A 21,551-nucleotide genomic window follows, 5' to 3' on the forward strand; every position below is an offset into this window, starting at 1 on the left:
AGGGCAAACGTATTGCCAAAAAATGCAGCAAAATTTTCTTAAATTTACTTTTTGTGTTAATTGCGGCCGCAAAGCGTCTGTGTGGCATGCCTAAAGAAGTGTGGCAAGCGGAAAAGTGGTTGTTTGCAATGAAAGTAATAAAAGTCGGAAGAGATGCAGGAACAATTTTGTGATTTTTCTATGCTCATACATATGTATGTGTGTGTGTGTGCTTGTGCTGCCTGCTTTCTTCTTCGCAAAGGCGAGACAAATTGTTGGAAGAGCGTGCGTCTAAGCAGCGGAGCGTAGGGGCGGCAAAGCGTGGAAAATTAAAAAGTCTTATATTCAATAAAATACTTTAACAGAGTGCATAAATAATAACTATAGCATTATAACTGTTAACTGTGGTAAATAAACTGAAGTAAATTCTTGTAGTGGCAGCCCAAAGTGCAGACAGAATTTCGCGTTTGCAGGAAAATGGCGAAAAATGCCGAAAATGTCAAAAGAGAAATGTTGCCAATTGGCGAAAAAGTCATAAACAAATAAATTGAAATAAAATTAAAAATTGCAAAAGTAAAATATGACAGAAAAACATAAATTAATGAAGATTTATGCTTATTTTATGATTATTTTTATTCATATATATATATTTTTTAATATCTTTTAATGCAGCCAAATAAGACATTTTGCCAATTAGCGAAAAAATCATAAACAAATAAATATAATAAAAAAAGGTTTGGCCGGCAAAATAGTAAAAAGAATATAAAATAATGAAATTTATATTTATTATTTTTTATTAATTTTATTTTAATTATTATTATTATTTTTAATTATTTTTTAATACAGTCAAATAAGAAATTTACTAGTTGGTGAAAAAAATCATAAAGAAATAAATAAAACAAAAAAGGTTTGGAATACATAACTGAAAAAAATATCAATTACTGATTTTTTTTTTTAATTTTTAATATTTTTTAAATATTTTTATAATTTATATAATTTAATTAATATTTATTTTTTGTATTATTATTTTTTTTATTATAATTTTTTTATTATTATCATTAGTTGGTGCAAAATCATAAGCAAATACATACAACACAAAAGTTTGGAAGGGAAAAGAGTAAAAAGAATAGAAATTAATAATTCTTTATTGTTTGTTTTTAATCATTATTATTTAAATATTATTTTTTAAATATTTAAAATAGGCAGATAGAAATGTTGGAAGAATTTTGAAATAAAATGTTGTGGAACCAAAAACAAAAAAAACATTACAACATTAACATTTTACATTAAACTGATAAAATAAGAAAAAAAAAACAAAATACAAAAATTACAAAAATTCATACATATCAAATAATTATCATAAACAGATAAAAAAAACAAAAAAATTTGAAAAAGTTGTTCTAACAGATCTAAATTAATCAAATACATAAAACAAAAAATTGATTAAATTATTTAAAATATTTATTACTTGTTTTTAACTATACATAATTATTAATATTTTTGAATATTAAAAAAATGTAAAAAAATCATTAAAAAGCATAAACTAAAAAAAAAATATTATAGCAATAAACTATAAATAAAATATTCATACATAAATAAAAAATATATTAAAAGTACAAAAATAAATACACAAATAATTAATTTTTAAATAAATAAATTTCAATTATGAATTTTAAAAATAAAATAAAAGTAAATTTATTTATTTTTAATAAATGTTTTTAATACAATCAGAAAACAAAAAAGAAAAACATAAATAATAAACTAAAAAAACTAATGAAGTAATGAAAACTACAAATTACAAAAATGAACTTTTATCAAAATAATTATAATAAAGAAATAAAATAACAAATAATTTGAAAGAAAAAATAGTAAAAAATGTAAATTAATATTTATTATTTGTATTTAACTATGTACATACATTCATGTGAATATTAATTTTTTTTTATAAAAAAAGTTTAATAAATATTTTTAATGGTAAAAAATTTAAATTAATCAATATTTATTATTGCTATTTAACTATACATGTATATTAATTTTTTTTATAAAAAAAATATAATAAATATTTTTAGTACATTTTTTATAAAAAAAATTAATAAAAGTGGAAAAAACATTAAAAATAATAAAAAAATGTTATAGCCAAAAAGAATATATAAAATATGATATGTAAAAAAATATGTATTAAAATAACATTTCTATCTGCTTAGTTTAAAAAATAATATTTAAATAATGATTAAAAACAAACAATAAAGAATTATTAATTTCTATTATTTTTACTCTTTTCCCTAAAACAGACATACATATTAACAATTTTAAAATAAATAAATTTAATTAAAAGATAAATGATATCAGATAAAAGCCATAGCCGACTTGTAAAAAAATTAAAATAAAAAATGCGGTAGACAAGATAAATATTAAACAAAGTATAAATTATAATAAAAATATATAAATTTAATAAGAAAACTAAAAATATTGAAATACAAATTTTAATTAAAAAAATATTTAAGTTTAAAAAGATTATAAAAAATAAATAAAATAAAAATTTCAAGTAAAAAAATTTAAATATAAGGAAGAAAATAAAAATAATTAGTTTAAAAAAAATCAAGAAATTTTTCAAATTATTTTTGATTAAAAAAATAAATTTTTTTGACTATAAAAATCAATTTTATTAGACTACAAATAATTAATCTAGCATTTTTTGATATTTTCAAGCTTATTTCAAAATATTAAATTTTTTTTTTTGTAGAAAATTTAATAAATCTATAATACAATGGTTGGAAAGCAAATTAACAAGTTCTTGCGTTTACAAGTACAACAGATTTTGCCGAAATTTCGGTAATATGTGAAAAATTATCCCAAACCCAAAAAAAAAAAATTATGAACAAATTTCGAAACTGTTTCCAAAAAAATGTATTAGAAATAACAGTCAAGTCAAAATCATAAGATGGAAAATTCTGAAATCGCATATTTTACAAAGAAATAGTTAGAACTTAACTGGTATAAAAACGTCTAATGAAATGATTTATTGAAATTTGTTTAAAATTTTGGCTTTCTGAATATACAAATCAAGTTCTTCCTTTGAAATTTTTTATTTGTTTTGAAGTTGTATCTTTACGAAACTTGGAGCAGATGAGCGCCTAAAATAACATCTTGTTTGGAAAACTTGTTTATTTGACAAAATATCTGTACGAAATTCGGCAAAGAGAACTGTCCAAGGCAAAGGTACAATCTGCACAAAAATGGTTGATATCGGACCACCAAAGCATATAGCTGCCATACAAACTGAATAAAAAATTCATGTCCTTGTATGGAAAACTTTTTTATTTGACAAGCTATCTGCACGAAATTCGGTACAGACTACTCTCTAAGTTAAAGGTGCAAGCTTCGCACAAATGGTCCAGATCCGACCACTATTACCTATAGCTGCCATACAAACTGACCCATCCAAATCAAAGTTCTTGTATGGAAAACTTTTTTATTTGCTAAGATAACGTGACAAAGTTTGGCATAGACTACTCTCTAAGCTAAAGTTATAATATTCGAAGAAATTTTTCAGATCCGACGACTATAACATATAGCTGCCATACAAACTAACCGATAAAAATCAAGTTCTTGTATGGAAAACTTCTTTATTTGATTATATATCTTCAAGAAATTCAAATATTATTTTTCTAGGCAATAAAATTTAACACTATTTATAAAATTTTTCAAAAACGAATGATTTGACATAAAATTCAAAACTATTTCACTAACCTTCCAATTAAAAAAAAATCGCCTACACTGTTGAAACACACCGTTTCTCTTTTATACGAAATCCAATTTACCGTTGTCCATATGCAACTATCGATATTATTAAAGTGTATTTTGTTTATTCTTCCACACCTTACTGCTTATCTTTAGTAGATTTGTCTACACTTACTGAAAATAGTTCTGTAAAGCACACTGTTGGTTAACCTTATATTGAAACTAGGGTTCTTAAAATTATTCGAATAACTTAAAAACCGACTATTCTAATATCCGGTTTATACCCGTTCGTTTGAGTACTAAGCGATTAATACTATTCGATTAGACGACAACAATAAGTTGTCGTCGAATAGTCGACGATTTACGACAATCCCGATACTGCAAGCCGAATATTATTCGAATAATGCGCTATCCGGTTAATGTGGTTTGTCGTTTAGTCGAATATCAAGAACTCTAAGAGAAATGCTGAATGTTTTCAAATAAAAATTCATTCCAGCAATCTTACATTCAAACCATCATTCATTCAAGCAATCATTCATTCAAGCAATCACTCATTCAAACAATCTTTCTTTCAAGCAATCATTCATCTAAGCTTTAGTTACAACAATGCATTTCTTCATTTTTTTCAAACCTTCCAACCATCAACGTTGTTGAATTAACCTATAATCATACCCAAAACACATACAAACAAACTATTACTGTTACCCGTCTTCCCCTAACACGCTTTCGTGCTTTTTCTCTTCCTCTCCACCACATCCTGCTATCAGTTCTTACAGTTATGTATGTATGTATGAGTGCGTACCATATGTGTCTGTTAATACCAAAGACCCATTTTGCACTCCGTTCTTTGCCCGAACTCACAAACCAACTATCCATCATCCATCAATCCCATCTATGCATTCGCATTCTCCTTCGCTTCTAATCACTTTTCTGTCGCTTGTTTGTCTCGCTATTCGCGCTGCTTTCACTACTACCCCCGCCAAAACCTGCTCATGCGACGCAGCGCTTTTCCAAATTACACCCACTTTTGCCTGCTTTAAATGGAAAAGCTGCTTGCGCTCACCTCAGCCACCCGTTAACGGTGCTTGTTTTCGCTCTCCCCTTTTTTCCACTTTTGCGTTATTTGCTTTGTAGCATTTCCCTCATTTTCCGCCTATCTGAAGTTATTACTTTTTACTAGTTTATTTCAGTGCGTTTGGTATATCCCCCCCGCTTTTATGCTGTAAGCTCCGCGCCTTGTGTACCTTCCGGCCATCGTTGAAGGGTGGTTTCTGCGTCTGCTTCGGTTTGTTGTTTGCACCACCCGCCCTCCTTCGGTTAGTTGGTTGCCTCTTGTGCATTTTCATCGCGCTTTTCGCTTTTGCTTTGTCGTCTAGGCAATGTTTTGCTTTCATTTATTTTGTAATTATCGTCTGCTTTGCTGTGTGCGGCCACTTGAATGTTGCCTGACTGCTTCAAAGCATATTTCATTTTGCTGTGTAGCGCTTTTCCTTTGGCCGTTTTCCGTCGGCGTCGAAGGTGTGTGTGGAAAATGCATAGTTTTTCGTTAGAAAATTAAAGTGGTTCCTTCAATGATGTTTTACCTTGAGTTGTGTAGCTGAAGTGCTTGACCTGGCAGTATTTAATTCGAAATATGAGTGTTTCGGGGATGTTCGAAAGCTGAAAGAAGGTAGCTTTATTAAGGCTTTGAAAGACCACAGGTTTTAAGTTCAAAATTGTTAGAAATTATAATCGTTTTGTTTTCATACTTTTGGCTGACGAGTGTTTCAACATGTTTGGGGTCTTTGTGACCCACAAAATTCAAGCTTGTGTGTTGTATGAGAAAGTGGTCAGAGACACGGAATTCTATACTGGTTGCTTAGTTAATCTTGTCTCACATATTGTCACCGCTGTGGGTTCTTATCTGTATGGCAATGTTTAGACAACTTTTGAAGTGCCTGCGAGGTTCTTTGTGGCATATTCGGTACTGTTTATATCTTTAAAAAATTCTATAAAAATATCTATAATTTAAGATTTGTAGGCAAGATCTTCTGGATCATACTCCTAACATAGAGTTTGGATCACAAGTAACATATTATAGGCCTAAGTGCGTTCAGAGACTTTTTTGTTCTTATTTTTCAACAAAACTCGTACTTTTCGTTCTTGTCTTATGGGTCAGACTACAGTTCCCGAGACGTCTGTGACCTCAAGAGTCAAGCAGCACTCACATTTAAAAGGTCCGAGTTGCGACTGGGTTTGAAATTCTTGAAACACCTGTGATCTAATCTATTTTCTGAGACCGTTTTGATCTGAAAATTGCAGACTGACTCATTTTTTGAATTTTATTCGATCGATTCGAATTCGAATTTTCTTAGATCTCTGAGATCTCATATTCAAACTCAAGTAGTAGTTTTGAGCTTGCTTTCTGATGGAGACTACTGGTCTCGATTGCAGATTGACTTCTTTTTAGAACAGTTTTCGATCCGATATCACAATGGAATCGACTTTCTTAGATTTCTGAGATCTCATCTTCAAACTTCAATGGAATCCATATACTTAGACCTCTGAGATCTCATCTTCAAACTCAACTAGTAATTTTTATCTTGTTATGTGATGAATACAGTTTCTGAGACATCTGTGATCTCGAAAGTTAAGTGTGACTCATATTTAAAGATATTTTCGATCGATCCGTTGATTGATTGAGACGACGTTGTGAACTCAGCAACGGTATCTATTTCCTGAGTTCGCTGTGATCTGACTCATTTTTAGCATTGTTTTCGATTCGTTATCAAAACGGAATCCATTTTATGGGACCTCTGCAACTTTTTCAACTTCAACTGCAACTAGTTTTTGTTTCTACTAAATTTTAGTTTTGAAAAACTATAATCGAAATTCACTTTATTTTTAAACTATTAAAATTTCAAATCCGCAGTAATCCACAACTAAAACGTAAGTGAGTACGATTATTTTGAAATGTTGAAGACATTTTTTTTCCTTTAAATTTTAGTATTTCCTTTCGAAAACAAAATTTTGTGCCGAAAAAATTATAAAACATCTAAAACAAACTACAAAATTTGTTCCAGAAAATTCAAACAAACATGTTGTGTGCATAAAAGTGAGTAAAATAATTGAAAATATTGCACGGTACTTTGCAATTTTCGCAAACTTTTGGTTTGAAAAAACTTCGAAAGGAATTATAAGAGTTTCTCTATGGAGTTCCTGGTGGTTTCTAATGCATAAAATCGAAGTGCTAGCTCAAAAATGAAGTTTCCACGATTAGATGTGGGTCTTTCACTATATTCTCTCTGTCAGAGCGCTTAAGAAGAGCAGAATCGGTTGCTCGTAGTCAACTCAGTGAACTTTTTTTTGGGGATCCTACGCTTTAGTAACATTAACTAGCTTCTTTCCCAGCTAATAACTTTGAGAATTATTTCTGGAATTCACTTTCTCGTTGTAACCTGCACTCTTTGGTTCACTGAAGCCGCCAACATAGTATAGTTGGAATGCAAACTGGCCGATCAGGAGCAAGTTCTTGTATGGACAACTTTTTTATTTGTCTATATATTTTTATAAAATTTGGTATACATTATTATCGAAGATAACGCTACATACTCCCAACAAATTGTTTACTTCGGACCACTATAGCATGTAGTTGCCATACAAACTGAACGATTAAAATCAAGTTCTTGTATGGAAAACTTTCTAATTTGACGAGATATCTTCACGAAATCTTCCATGGGTTATTATCTAAGAAAATAAAGCAATCTCAGAAGAAATTGTTCAGATCGGATTACTATAGCATATAGCTGCCATACGAATTGACGCCTCAAAATAAAGTTCTGTATGGAAAACTTTTTTATTTGACAAGATATCTTCACGAAATCTGGCATGGATTATTATCTAAGACAATAATGGAATCTCCGAAGAAATTGTTCAGATCGGATTACTATAGCGGATAGCTGCCATACAAACTGAACGATTGAAATCAAGTTCTTGTATGGAAAGCTTTCTATTTTGACGAGATATCTTCATGAAATCTGGCACGGGTTATTATCTAAGACAGTAGAGTAATCTCCGAAGAAATTGTTCAGATCGGATCACTATAGCATATAGCTGCCATACAAATTGACCCCTCAAAATAAAGTTCTGTATGGAAAACTTTTTTATTTGACAAGATATCTGCACGAAATTTGGCATATATTATTGCATATGGCAACACCACAATATCCGAACATATGGTGCAGATCGAACCACTATAGCATATAGCTGCCATACAAACTGAACGATCAAAATCAAGTTAAACATCTTTTTATACCCTTTATGCTGTAAAAAATGCGTCTGTAAAGGGTATTTTAGTTTCGTTGTAAGCGTAGTTAACGTTTTTTCAATTTTTTTTATTAATAACAGTTTCGGTTTCGGTTTCTACTATATAAGCTTTTAGTCACTCTTTAAATATTTATTTCACAATTCTTATATTTAATTTCCAAATAACCAAAATAATATGGTAACAGCAAGCCGTAATGAAATCTAATAAACATATTTTTCGTTTTTTCTCTCTTTTTTCGCTCGTTCTCTCTCTCCTGCCTGGCATCGCCGTACTTGCGCAAAACAGCTGATTCGTATAAGCAAACAAGCAAGCAGACAAAGGTGGCACTAGCAGCAGCAGCAGCAACGCCAACAGCAAACCAATACCAGATACCAACCGACCTGTTATACCAACGACAAAAGAGTTCGCCACAAGCAAGAAGAACCAAGTGCTGAAATTGCATGTAAAAACGCAGACAACGAAGAAGACGCACCAAAACGTAGTTGAAAATAACGTGTAATAAGGAAAAGTGGAAAATTCTCAGTGCGGAATATTTATTGAAATTATCGAAAAGCAAGCGCTGCCAAAATAAGTGCACGCTACGCAAGAAAACCAACCGAAAAAACGCGATAAAGAAGTCGCGTCTTGAGCCAGCAAAAAGCGGAAGCAAAGCGCTAAAGCTCGACAGCCAAGCATTTAGGCCGTCAGCCAGCCAGTCAGTCAGCCAGAGCTAAAGCTCAAGCTAAAGCCAATTAATCCCATTGCTAAGCGCCGCACCGCGCAGCGTCTACGCCAACTAAACTCCAACTTTTGTTCGGTCGCGTTGTACCGCGTTCAGCAGTAGCGCTGGAATACTTTATTTCACCCCCCGGTCCAATAAACGTCGCCAAAATAATTCACCAACAAACCATCACCGACATCAACTTCGCAACGGCGACCACAATGCCATATAACGGCGCCAGCAATGGCAGCGGTGGTGGCGGCGGCGGAGGTGGTGGCGGTATAAGTGATGGACCGCAAAACAAGAAGATACGTACGGGCGTACAACAGCCGGGCGAAGCGGATGCACATCTGCATGCAAGGGTAAGTTTCGACAAAATTTATTTTTATATACATATGTACAAACACCTCTACATAGATGTAAGTGATAAAAGTGTGGCAAGAAAAGCGAATGGAAAAAAATAACGGTGTTTACTGGCAGCAAAAAGTTTCGTTGGAGTGTGAAAAGTTTCGCAGAAATGATTTTTTTATATTTTTCAAATAATTGCTCGCGTATGATTTTGATTTTTTTGTAATTTCTATGCACATTTACGCTGCTGTGTGTTTTTTGTTATTGTTGTCAACAAATAGTTGCGAGTTTTCGCCTTATTGCTACTCCAAATAGTGACAATTTTCGGCAAATGGCGTTTGTCAACGCGCAACGCCAACAAAAACAACAAATAATCATCAAGAAGAAAGAAGAAATTACCAACAACAACAATCAATTACCAAAAACAACAACAAATCACCAACAACAATAGCAAACATTTACCGTTCGCTGTTTTCGACATGCGAACGCCGGCGTTTTTGGCGTAGTGAAGTTGTTTTCCTGTGCCACAACTGATAATGGCATGCATTGCCTGCTTTTAGGGGTTGTTAAAAATCGATTTTCAGCTGTTCGAGAATTTCGTACATGCAGCGCGCACACTAAACGCTGATAGCGTTAGCGTTATGAAAAATAATGTTTAGATAGTATTTTATTTGCGCTTAATAATCGTATTTTGTGATAAGCAAATGCGCCTAAATGCAGACTAGCTGTTGATAAAAAATGTTTTTAGTGGTAAACAAATATTGCTGCTGAGTTAAGATAACATTTAGAATAAAACATGCATATATTTAGCTGGCAAGCGGTGTTACTTTCAGCGATAAGCAGCTGCGCCTAAATGTATGCTTGCTACAAGTAAATAAAATGAAAATAGTAAATAGTAGTATAAATACGTATAGTTTAACGTTTAAATGTTGCTACAATTTTTCAATTAAAATATTTTTTTTTACTAGATGCGCCTGAAAGCATACCAAGTTTATAAAAAATACCATTATGCTTTAATTTAGCATTTTCTTAATTTCTGTTTTTAACATAATTTTCGTAACAAGCTGGTAGCACCTTCAATCGCTCCAAAATCATCAAGTAATGTTTAACTGCGCCTAAATGTATGCTTGCGTCAAGTAAATAAACTAAAACAAGTATAGTGGTATATAGACGGTCTGATAAAATTTTTTTTTACTAAATGCGCCTAAAAATGTACACAGCATTTTAAAAATACCATTATATCCTTCTTTTTGTATATTCGTAATTTTTATGTTCAACACAATTTTCGTAACAAGCTGGCAGCACCCTCAAATATTGCAAAATCACCAACTAATGGCCACACGCCACGCTATGCATTGTTTTCTGTATATATGTAAGCATTAGTGCGCACTCGAAGCCAGCGCGCCAACAAGTATGCAATGCTCTCACAACAAACATACGCCAAATTATGCTGAGCAACAACGCATATGGCGAAATTCACAGCAAAACGCATATATATTTACAAACAAATGTATGTGTGTCAATATATATAAAAATCTGTGTATGGTATAGCACACTTTTAGGCGCATAGGCATGCACAGCGCAGCGTAAATGCCTCCGGTTCAACTTAAACGCGCCTAACGAGCATAATCTTTTTATACTTACTTTATCTTATGCCACAGCCACAGCCAGCATGTATCTGTCGGTGCGGTCTGGCTTCATTCCTTGCCCAATGCTATGGTAGCACTCAAGTAGGTGCTTCTCTGTGCTCGTTAATGTCTTAGCGAATGCTCTTAATTTGACGTTTTGCCTCTTAGCTGATGAGTGTGTATGTGTGAGTGTGTACGTGTTCTATATATGCTACAAAGCTATGTTGAAAACCGACTGTTGCATACTTTTAGTTGTCGCAACAGCGGACAGCCTGCTTGCTGGCGAGGGATGCTGCTGAGTGTGGCAACATTTTACTCGCTTAAAGCTTTACACTCAAAATCCAACGCACACTCACTCACTCACGGCTGTTCGGTGGCGCGCTCAATGTCGTTAACTGTTCGCTGTTGTCGTGTCGCGTCGTGCTGAAGAGCAATCGTTTAATTTTTGCTTCCTCTGCTCCTTCTAAATTTTTATTTTCTATTTTTTGCTTGTCTAGCATACCTTTAGGCGCACTCGTTGACAGTTTGTGGCAGCGCCACATATCCATGTCGTGTGCGCGCCTAACAGTATGCCATCTAATCCACACATGGGCGGTTGTTTAGACCCGCATCTTGTTATGGATATGCCGCAATAGAGGCACGTACGCATACATGTAGTTGGGTGGGCAGTTTGTAGGCGTAGCGCGTGCTTTTCTGGCATTGCCACGACATATTTACACGCAACGGCTTCTGAACAACACTTCCTTGTAGCATACGTGTAGGCGCTTATGGTTCTTACTTATGCGTAGCCACGCGTCAAAGGCGGCACTATGGCATTGCAAGTCAGTCTAAGACGCTTAAAGGCGTTCGGCGTGTATTGTGTGCGTATAGCGGTACTTTGTTGCGCCCTTAAAGACAGTGGATTTTCTTTACTTATTCCTCGCTTGCGCCTGTCGACTAAGTCACATCCTTTTGGTTTATTATTTTCCGTTATCATCTAGACACATGCAGAAAAAAAACGGGCTGAGACTGTTTGCTGGCGATAAGCGTTCGCTTGGCTTGGCTATTATGTGGCATTTAGCGGATATTAGACTGAAGGAGGAGTAGCCCTTGAATTTGATATTTCACTTTGCTTTGTCTTTTGAAGGAATATGTATATACATAATCGTATGCATTGTTTGTTAGTAAATACATATATCTTTATGTCTTATGTCCCTCTTTTCTCTTCTTTTTCTTCATTTCTTTCTATTTGCTCTTCGAGGTCTGTCATTTGTTCCAATTTTATTGCGCTTTTATTCGAATTTATGTGCTTTTTGTGGTCCTCTGGGGTATAATAACTTTGCTTTTTACGCGCCTAAAAATTCATTAAAGCCATCAATGGTTGATTCCAGAACTGTTAACGGTATTTTAGCAAAGCGTTGAAGTACCACATAATTGTTTCATTATCGGTACACATTTGCCCAAGCTATTTGTAGTAAATTTCGGGCCATTTCGTGTTATTGTTACGTGATTGTTAACATTTTGTTGTTGAAAAACTTCGAATTTTTTTTTGGAATAATTTGCGAATATCAAATTATTTAATTTTCTATACAAAATTTGTAACAAATTCTGAGATTTTTGCGCTGCAAGACCAACTTTTTCTATTTTTGTGAGTCATAGCATCCCTTCGTGGATTTTGAAAAACTTCGAAAAAATTTTGTTTCGAACAATTTTCGAAAATCAAAATTTTCAACCAAAATTTAAGAATTTTTATACAAAATTTGTAAGAAATTCTACTTTTCTTCCTTCATGGAATTTTTAAAATTTCAAAAATTTTCGAAAATCAATTTTTTTAATTTTTATGCAAAAAATTTGTAAAAAATGCTGATATTTTTGCGCTGAAAGGTCAACTTTTTCTATTTTTATGAGTCATGGCACCTTCGTGGAATTTTCAAAATTTAGAAAATTTTCGAAAATCAAATTTTTTAATCGTGAATTCTTATGCAAAATTTGTGGCAAATTCTGAGATTTTTGCGTGGAAATGTAAACTTTTTCTATTTTTGAAAAACTTCGAAAAAAAGCTTTCGAACAATTTTCGAAAATTAAATTTTTCTTACACAAAATGTGTAACAAATTCAATTATTTTTGCGCTGAAGGGCCAACTTTTTTTTATTTTTTTTATTTCGTGGCACCTTCGTGGAATTTTCAAATTTTCGAAATTTTTCGAGAATCAAATTTTTTATCCGTTAATTCTTATACAGAATTTGTAACTAAGTCTGACATTTTTGCGCTGAAAGGTCAACATTTTCTATTTTTATGAGTCATGACCCAATCATGGCATTTTCAAAATTTTGAAAATTTTAAAAACTGCATTTTCAGTACAAAATATATTTGCAATTCGCGTATTAGCCAATGGAATGTGTTTATAAGTGTTCTTGTGGTCTCATTGCCTATGCCTCAAATGAAATCTATACCCAGGAATTCCCACAAAATTTCGAAATTTTCGAAAACAGGTTCTTTTTTATATCAAAACAAGTTTATTATGCGGTTTCTGAGCAATTTACTGCTTTTCTAGTAACTGTAGTGGTCGCACGTGGCCTTAAATAGCTTCACAAATTATATTGTAGTCGCAAGTGGCGCTGAGTTACTAAAATTTTTTTTTTTCGAAATTGCAAAAAGGAATAAAATTTTTCAAAAACCGCATTTTTAGTTCAAAACAAGTGCTAAATTTGTATATACTAGTATATTCATTTTTGTGGCCTCAAGTTGCGATAAACAGCTGAAATATTTTATTTCGAAATTCGAAAAATATTAGAATATACAAAAACTGTCCTGTCTTTTCAGTTCAAAACATGCATGTAGTTCAAGTTTTAAGCATTGTAATTCTTTTATAACTAATTGTTGTGGTTTCACTGTTTGAATAATGTTTGTTTGAATTTTCGAAAAAATTTAAACTTTCAAAAACTGCTTTTTCAAACCAAAGCATGCTTGAAATTCACTTCCTCTGTAAATTAATGTTTTTATAATTTATTTCTGCGGTCACATGAGTCAAAAACAACTTAAGTTTATTTTTAGTGATTCACACAAAATTTCGAAATTTTCAAAATAGCCTATTTTTGATTTTAAACAGATTCAATATGCGCTTTTTGACAAATTTAATGCTTTTGTACTAATTGTTGCGGTTGCACTTGGCGCTAAACAACTAAAATACGCTTTTTTTCAGATTGAAAAACGAAATCGAATTTTCGAAAACTATTTTCAATTTAAAATGAGTTCCAAATGCCTTTTTAGCCTTTTTTGCGGTATCAGGGGACATAAACAGCGGAAATATTTAATTTCGAAATTCAGAAAATTTTAGGACAGAAAATAAAAAACTGTATTTTGAGTTCAAAATTAAAATGAAACCGGTTTTTAACTAACTATATGTTATTAAAACCTTGTTTTTGTGCCATCAATAGCCATAGTCAGCTGAAAGATTTATGCTTTTGCATTTTCCAAAAAATTTGAAAGTTTCAAAAACTAAATTGATAGTTCTAAACTGGATTTTAAGTTTGAAAAAAACTTCGAAACTTGTGTTTTAAGCAAGATATTGAAAATTGTTGTCGAAAAAATAATTTTATTTAATTTCGAAAAATTTTGAAGGTTTTGAAAACATCAGGTTTTGTTTAAAACATTTTCAAAACTCGGTTTTGTGCCAGGATAACTTTTATAACTAAATTTTATAGTCTTTTTTGTTTAGCACTTTCGAAGAGTTTGAAATTTTTGAATAATTTTGAAATTGTTTCAAAATAATTTTTTAATTTCAAACTGCTTTTTAAGTTAAAAAACGAGAAAATTGCTAACTTTTGTAGTCGCAAAATATTAGACTGATGAAAAATATTTTTTTTTTTACTTTCGAAAAATTTTTAAATAATATGTACCTATATTAGCGAAATTCGAAAACATTTTCAAAACTCGGTTTTGTGTCAAGTTAACTTTTATAACCTTTTTTTGTAGTATTTTAGTTTTTGGAATTTTCGAATTTTTCGAAATTTCAAAATTTTCGAACAATTTTGAAAATTTCGGACAATTTTGAAATTTTCGAATAATTTTGAAAGTTTTAAAAACTGCATTTTGAAATTTAAGAAAATTTTTGAACATTTCGAATAATTTTGAATATTTCGAATAATTTAATAATACACCTTTGCCAAATATAATGCAGCTTTTAATTTTAAAAAATTCAAAATTAAAAAAAAAAATGAAATTATGTGAGTTTATCTTAATTTTCATCTGAAATAATATGAGTGTATTAATTTACAGAATTATTTTAAATTAAATAATTAAAGCCACACAATTTCATTATGCACCATAAAATTCAGAAAATCCACAAAAAATAAATAAAATCGAATTCGCTTCCAGCAACCGTCATTAGCGAAATTCGTTTGTTTTTATTTAAGCCATTAGACGCAAGAATCCGCAACTGCATATTAAGCAAATCGACAGACAGACGCACATAATTTCACTTTGGGCGCCACGAAGCGCATTCTGTACAGTTGGCCACACCGCCACACCGCCGCAATGCCGCGCGACGCCAGCAGCCGTCGCCTTAACTACTTTTGGCTGATGAAAATTCGCTAGAAAAAGTGGTTGCAGGCAAGCCAATAAATGGCATATATAAAAGCATGTGTGTATACATGTATTTGTATATATGTACGTTTGTATATATGTATGTGTTTAAGCATGTGTTTGTGTATGTATGCGCTTTCAAATTCATTTTCAAGTTATCTGCTTTGATGCATTTGCCCATCTGCTTGTCAGTTGCTGCCACATATCGATGGCTGCCTGCCTCCCCACTGCGGGCATAACCTTTTGCTTTTGCTAGCGAATGCAAATCGCCGCTGCAGGCAACCATCTTTGATTGCAGCGCGTCACTCGAACACAACCATACATGTATGCCAGCTCAGCGACGAGTTGAAAATGCATTAACTTGCGATTGCCAGGCAGAAACAAAAATGGCAATAAGTGAAAAAACGAAATTAATTAACATGAGCGTGGGCGGCGCGCCAAGTACAATGCCGCGCGCCGCAACGCATGGCATCCAACAGCCTTAACTCACCACTAGTGCACGGCGTAGCGGCCAAACGCGCTGACCATTGCATCTCTACACAATTATTGCTTGACTACTTGACCATTTTGGCCAGCGGCCGAACTTTTGTTTCGCACGCCAACGATTGACACACCGCGCGCGCTGCCTCAATACGCTTTGATTAAGTTTCTTCATAAGCGCGCTGCATGCTACGTAGTGCCTTCGCTACAGTCTTGTTGTGGTGCGCCCTCAAACATTTTTGGCTATTGAAAATCGGAAAACTTCCAGCGCTTGCATTTTTGCCACTTCAATTGTTGACCGCGGCAGGCTAGCCACCTTACCTTGTCGCCGGCGCTGCGTTAGCATCTACGCGCTCGTGTTGGCGAAATTTCCGAAAACCTGCCACTTGACATTAATAATTCCATTAACGACGCCATATTGTGCTGTGTGCAACAACTCGAGTGCGGGTGGCAGCGACGACGCGCTCGGCCGCGCACATACACTGCAATGCTTACTTTCGAGCGCGCGCGGCGCCTGTGTTGGGTGGTTGAATAAAAGCTTTGGCGCGCTTGCCACATGCAAAGTGCAATGCACACACTTTTGGTGGCGGTGCGCTGTGTTGCGCGCACATAAATGTCCGAAATATGCGCTTGCTGATAAACGAATTCCTCACAACGCGCGCTCATACTACAACAACGCCACCTAAAAGTGTGCTTATAATAACTGTAATTTATGTGTGTGTTTGTGCGTGTGTATGGCGTTCGTATTGCGTACAGTTACGTTGCATTTTTATGATTCCCCAAACCCCATATGTGGCACTCACAACACCAACTGTGTAAGCACACATATCTCACAGCCTCCCACTGAAGTTATGGCAAAATATTCCCGGTATCATAAGGGTATCTGCGCGCCAACTGTAAATTTATGCTGACATGACTGCTGACTGCTGACTACGTTCACTCGGTCTCTATCGGCTTCGGCCACAGCACGTGTACTTTATATACATAGCTATATGGCATAATCGTTTTTGGCTTTTCATTGCGCTGGCTGTTTTCAGTATGCTCGGCATTAAAATGTCAAATAAAAAATTTACGATCAAATATGAAGTCGTTAGTTTTTCATAAATAATACGCGACATGGCGTATGGCCGGAAAAATTGCGCTAAAATCGTAGCTGCTGGCGAAGATATAAATTGTGACAGTTTACTTAATCCAAATGTGGCCGAAAGATATGGGAAACATTTTGTGGACGGTGGTAAAATGCATTACCAACTTTATTGGCGGCAAAAAAGAATTCTTTATGCCTAAAATAGGCGCTATAGACAAAAATTCACAGTTCCAGCGGAACTCTTGATGTCCCTAAGTGCTTAAAATCTTCATGATCTGAATGCTATAGTCAAAAATACTACTCTTGACATCCTAAGTGCTTGAAATCTATAAGATCTGGATGCGATGATCAAAAGTTCACGGTTCCAGCTGAGCTCTTGATATCTTAAGTGCCAGAAATCTATATCTGGTTACGATGGTCAAAAATGCACAGGTCTAGCGGAGCTGTTGATATCCTTCGTGCATGAAATCTTTACGATCTGGATGCGATGGTCAAAAATTCACAGGTTTTGCCGAGCCCTGATATCCTTAGTGCTTGAAATCTATATGACCTGGATACGATGCTCAAAAATTGACAGGTCTAGCGGAGCTGTTGATATCCTTCGTGCATGAAATCTATACGATGTGGATGCGATAGTCAAAAATTCAGTGATCTATGTGCCCTTGTATCTTAAGTGCTTGAAATCTATAAAATCTACATGCGAAGATCAAACACGAATCTTCAGAATAATTTTCTAGGTCTCACGTGAGCCTCTTGTTGCGCAAAAAAAAATTTTCAAAAGCCTTGTATGCACAGTGCGCTCAACAATCTTCGGGTTTTCTCTCTTTAATCTTATTCCATCGATAAGATCTGAAATCGAGCGATTTAAAGAACTGAAAGTAGAGTCAATACAGACTGAAGTACTGTAGTAGACTCAGCATGGTTCGAGAGAAGAGTGAATGCTTTCGACTAGTGTTAATTGGATATGAATATATGGTTAGATAACCTATCAGAGTTATATTATCAGAGTTGTATAGATGACCTGAAAATTATGAACGTTTCCAGATTTTCCGCTCACAGGTCAGAAAAGAAGAATTCTACTTTTTAATTTCACTTTTAATATAATCCATCTTCTATAATCTTCAAACTAAAATTTGGGAGAAACAACGCATTTCATTCGTTCAACTATACGTTGTAATTCTGCACTGCTTTATGAAATATGTATTTTAAGTTTACTTAAAACATTGCTTCCATAATCTTCAAACTGAAATTTGGCAGAAACAACGCATTTCATTCGTTCAACTATATGCTGTAATTCTCTACTGCTTTATGAATTAAGCAGTAAATATGAAATTTGGTTACATAGTATTTGAGGTTAAGAGATTGAGCGCTGCAAATGATGTTTGTCAAAAACTCAATTTCAACGATAAAGCCTTCAAGTGCAGATAAGTTTCTTACATATAAACTCGTCTTCTCTCACTCTCGAAAAATTCAAGAGTTCCCCTCAAAAACTGTGTCTTTTGTAATGAAAGGTTGTAAGAAAAGAAACCTTATCGCTGAAATTTTCCAAGCAATTACGCAATTACGTCCTTAGGCAAGGTCGGTCACCTTGCATAAATCTTTGAAATATCTTATAGTAAATTTTCGCAAGCAACGCAACTTACGACCCTCCGACCCCTTGTAATTAGATCGAACTATCAACCGAGCACAAAAAGCTTTAAATTTGCATTGCTGGCACAAAGCAAAAAAATATTTACATTTTGCATATTAAATCAAGCTTTCTGCTTGCTAAGCGATTTCTTGTGAAGCTATCAAAGCATATTTGCATATATCGATTTCATATGATGGCAGGTAATAACCAATAAAAGTCGCGGTGACGCAGGAAAATATAACGAAGAGATACTATACGCAACGAAAAGAATGTAGTGAAAGCAGTACTTTCGCAAAGCGAGTAGGAGCAGCTACGTGGAACTAGTGGCATCAATTTGTCATAGAAGTTTGTTGAATGCGGCGCTTGTTGGGTGCCATAGGCGAACTTTGCTTGTAGAAATTACATACTATACATATTTGTTAAAATATATAATAAAATATAGTTTTGTGCATTTTAGAATCCCGAAGATTAAAAATTGTGTTTACGGGATCTCGAAAATTTTCGGGACTGAACATGTAATTGTAAGAAAAATGTCATAAAAATACAGTTTTTGCATATTAGAATCCTGAAATTAAAAAATTGTGATTTCGGGATCTCGAAAATTTTCGGGACTGAAGATGTATTTGTAAGCAAAATATAGTAAAAATACAGTTTGTGCATTTTACAATATTAAAATTTTGATTTCCGAATCCCGAAAATTTTCGGGACTGAACGGGATTAAATTTTTTTGATCACAAATTTTTGATCCTTTCACAACATCCTTTACTAGTATGCTGTTTTAAAAAATTTAACATTTCGGGATCCCGAAAATATTATCACGACTTTTTCGTGACTTTCGTAATGTATTATATTTTACTATTTACCATTATGTTGTTTTTAAAAAAATCGTAATTTTGGAATTCCGAAAAATCTGAAATAAATTTTCGGGATCCCGAAATACCATACGTGAGTCCTGGCATGTACGCTCGCGAATGCCGTTAAATAGCTGTCTCACTTATTATATGAGCATACCCAGTTATAATTGTGTACCTTGCGTGTCATAACATAACCTCAATAAGAAGATATAAAATGATGATTGCATAACTACGCTCGAAGTAAAAGCGAGTTTTGTATGTGTATGTGTGCTATTGGTTGGTGTATGAGCATTTATAAACAATGCTACATCCAGGCGCCATATACTACATACTACATACTAACCAATAACTTTGTACCTAGGCGTACCCATGACAGGTAACCATTTGTACCTTAATTATTTTCATATTTCTGCTGCTAGTTATCCTGGTGTCTGTGTGGCAATATACAAGTACAAACATATGTACATACATACGAGTATATTGTGTATGCGTGTTATTAGACTAATTGCTGGAAAAATTGCGCGCATATAAATGGTTCTACACAATCGCATTTATAGATATACAAGTAGAGCAACATTTTATAGCCGTATGTGCGTATGTGTGTGTGAATTTCCATTTAGTTTGCTTTCACCTTTTCATTCCATATTTTATTTCTCCATTTACTCATTTTCTCTCTTGGTGTCATTATTATTTGCTATTACTGTTATTGATGTTTGTTAGTTTTTGTTGTTATACTTTTTGTTATTGTTGCTATCATCAGTGGCATAATAATTATAATAATTGTTATTGTTATTGGCATAACTGTATGCCGAATGTAATTGTCATACGTTACAGCTCAGACACAGCCACGGTAATGGCAATTTAAATCAAACAGTCGTTGGCATGGTAATGGATACCTTGAAGTTTTGTTTTTAGTATAGAAGAAAATTTGTTAAAAAATGAAAAAAGTTGGTAATTTTGTCAATTTAAGTATTTATAGTTTTTGGAATTTTAATATGTAATAGTATATGATAAAAATTAGTTAAGAAATGAAAAAAGCTAGTAATTTTGTGAATTTAAGTATTTATAGTTTTTGGAATTTTAATTTCGGGATCTCGGAAAATTTTTCGGGATTTAAAGTTTTTTTTTATTTTCTGAAGTCTTATGCTGATTGGTATATAACTACTTAATTAATGGGTTTTTGTATTTACATTTCGGGATCCCGAAAACTTTTGGGATTTAAAGTTTTGTATTTTTGAGAAGTCTTATGTTAATTGGCATACATATGTATGTATATGTACATATGTAACTGCGTTTTTGCTGTTTTTTTAACTTAAATTTCGGAATTCCGAAAATTTTCGGGACTTAAAATTTTTATTATTTTTCAACAATCCTATGCTAACTTTCATGCAACTGCTGAAAAATAAGAAAAATTTAAATCACGAAAATTTTTGGAATCCCGTACTTGTACTGCTTTTTTGAATTTGAATTTCGGGATCCCGAAAATTTTCGTATTTTAAATTTTTTATTTTTCAATAATTATACAGTATTTTGTAACTAGCTACGTTTTAAGTGGGTTTCTGATTTTACATTTCGGGATTCCGAAAATTTTCGGTATTAAAAGTTTGTTTACGTTTTAGAAGTTTTATGTTAATTGGTATGTAACAACGTTTTTACTGGTTTTTTGATCCTAAATTTCGGAATTCCGAAAATTTCCGGGACTTAGTAAAATGATTCTTATTTTTCAGCAATCGTATGCTAACTTTCATGTAATTGCTGAAAAATAAGAAAAATTTAAATTCCGAAAATTTTTGGAATCTTGTACTTGTACTGCTTTTTTGAATTTCAATTTCGGGATCCCGAAAATTGTCGTATTTTAAATTTTTTTATTTTTCAATAATTATATAATAATTTGTCACTAGCTACGTTTTAACTGGTTTTTTGATTTTACATTTCGGGATCCCGAAAATTTTCGGGATTTAAATTTTTTTCTTGTTCTTCAGTAGTCGTATGCTAACTTTTATGCAACTATATTTCCACTGGTTTTTTGAAGTTCACTTTCGGGATCCCGAAAAATTTCGGTATTGAAATTTTTAAATTTTTCAGTGGTCATATGCTACCATAATATATCTGCTAGATATTTTTTCTAGCTCCTTAAAGCGCTGATAATTTGACCGCTCTTCCTAGTCGTACAACCCTTCCAAGCGCCATTCAAAGCATCTCCGTCAGAGTTCAACTACTCTTTATTGCCATCAA

The 21,551-nt window shown here is 33.1% G+C and overlaps 1 protein-coding gene across 12 annotated transcripts in view; it reads left to right on the forward strand.

Moving 5' to 3' along the window:
- Positions 1–21,551, forward strand: part of LOC126755508 (heterogeneous nuclear ribonucleoprotein L) — a 309,695-nt gene that overhangs the window by 14,522 nt on the left and 273,622 nt on the right. For 11 of the 12 annotated variants that reach the window (XM_050468132.1, XM_050468130.1, XM_050468134.1 and 8 more), the window contains exon 2: positions 8,312–9,088. In XM_050468132.1, coding sequence (XP_050324089.1) covers positions 8,948–9,088 — 141 coding nt within the window. In that variant the 5' untranslated portion in view covers positions 8,312–8,947. Of the gene's footprint in view, positions 1–6,721; positions 6,815–8,311; positions 9,089–21,551 lie in introns of those variants that run through there. The other variant, XM_050468133.1, reaches the window with a different exon arrangement.

The sequence above is a fragment of the Bactrocera neohumeralis genome, chromosome 4 (genome assembly GCF_024586455.1).
Source record: "Bactrocera neohumeralis isolate Rockhampton chromosome 4, APGP_CSIRO_Bneo_wtdbg2-racon-allhic-juicebox.fasta_v2, whole genome shotgun sequence".
In the NCBI taxonomy this organism is placed as follows: domain Eukaryota; kingdom Metazoa; phylum Arthropoda; class Insecta; order Diptera; family Tephritidae; genus Bactrocera; species Bactrocera neohumeralis.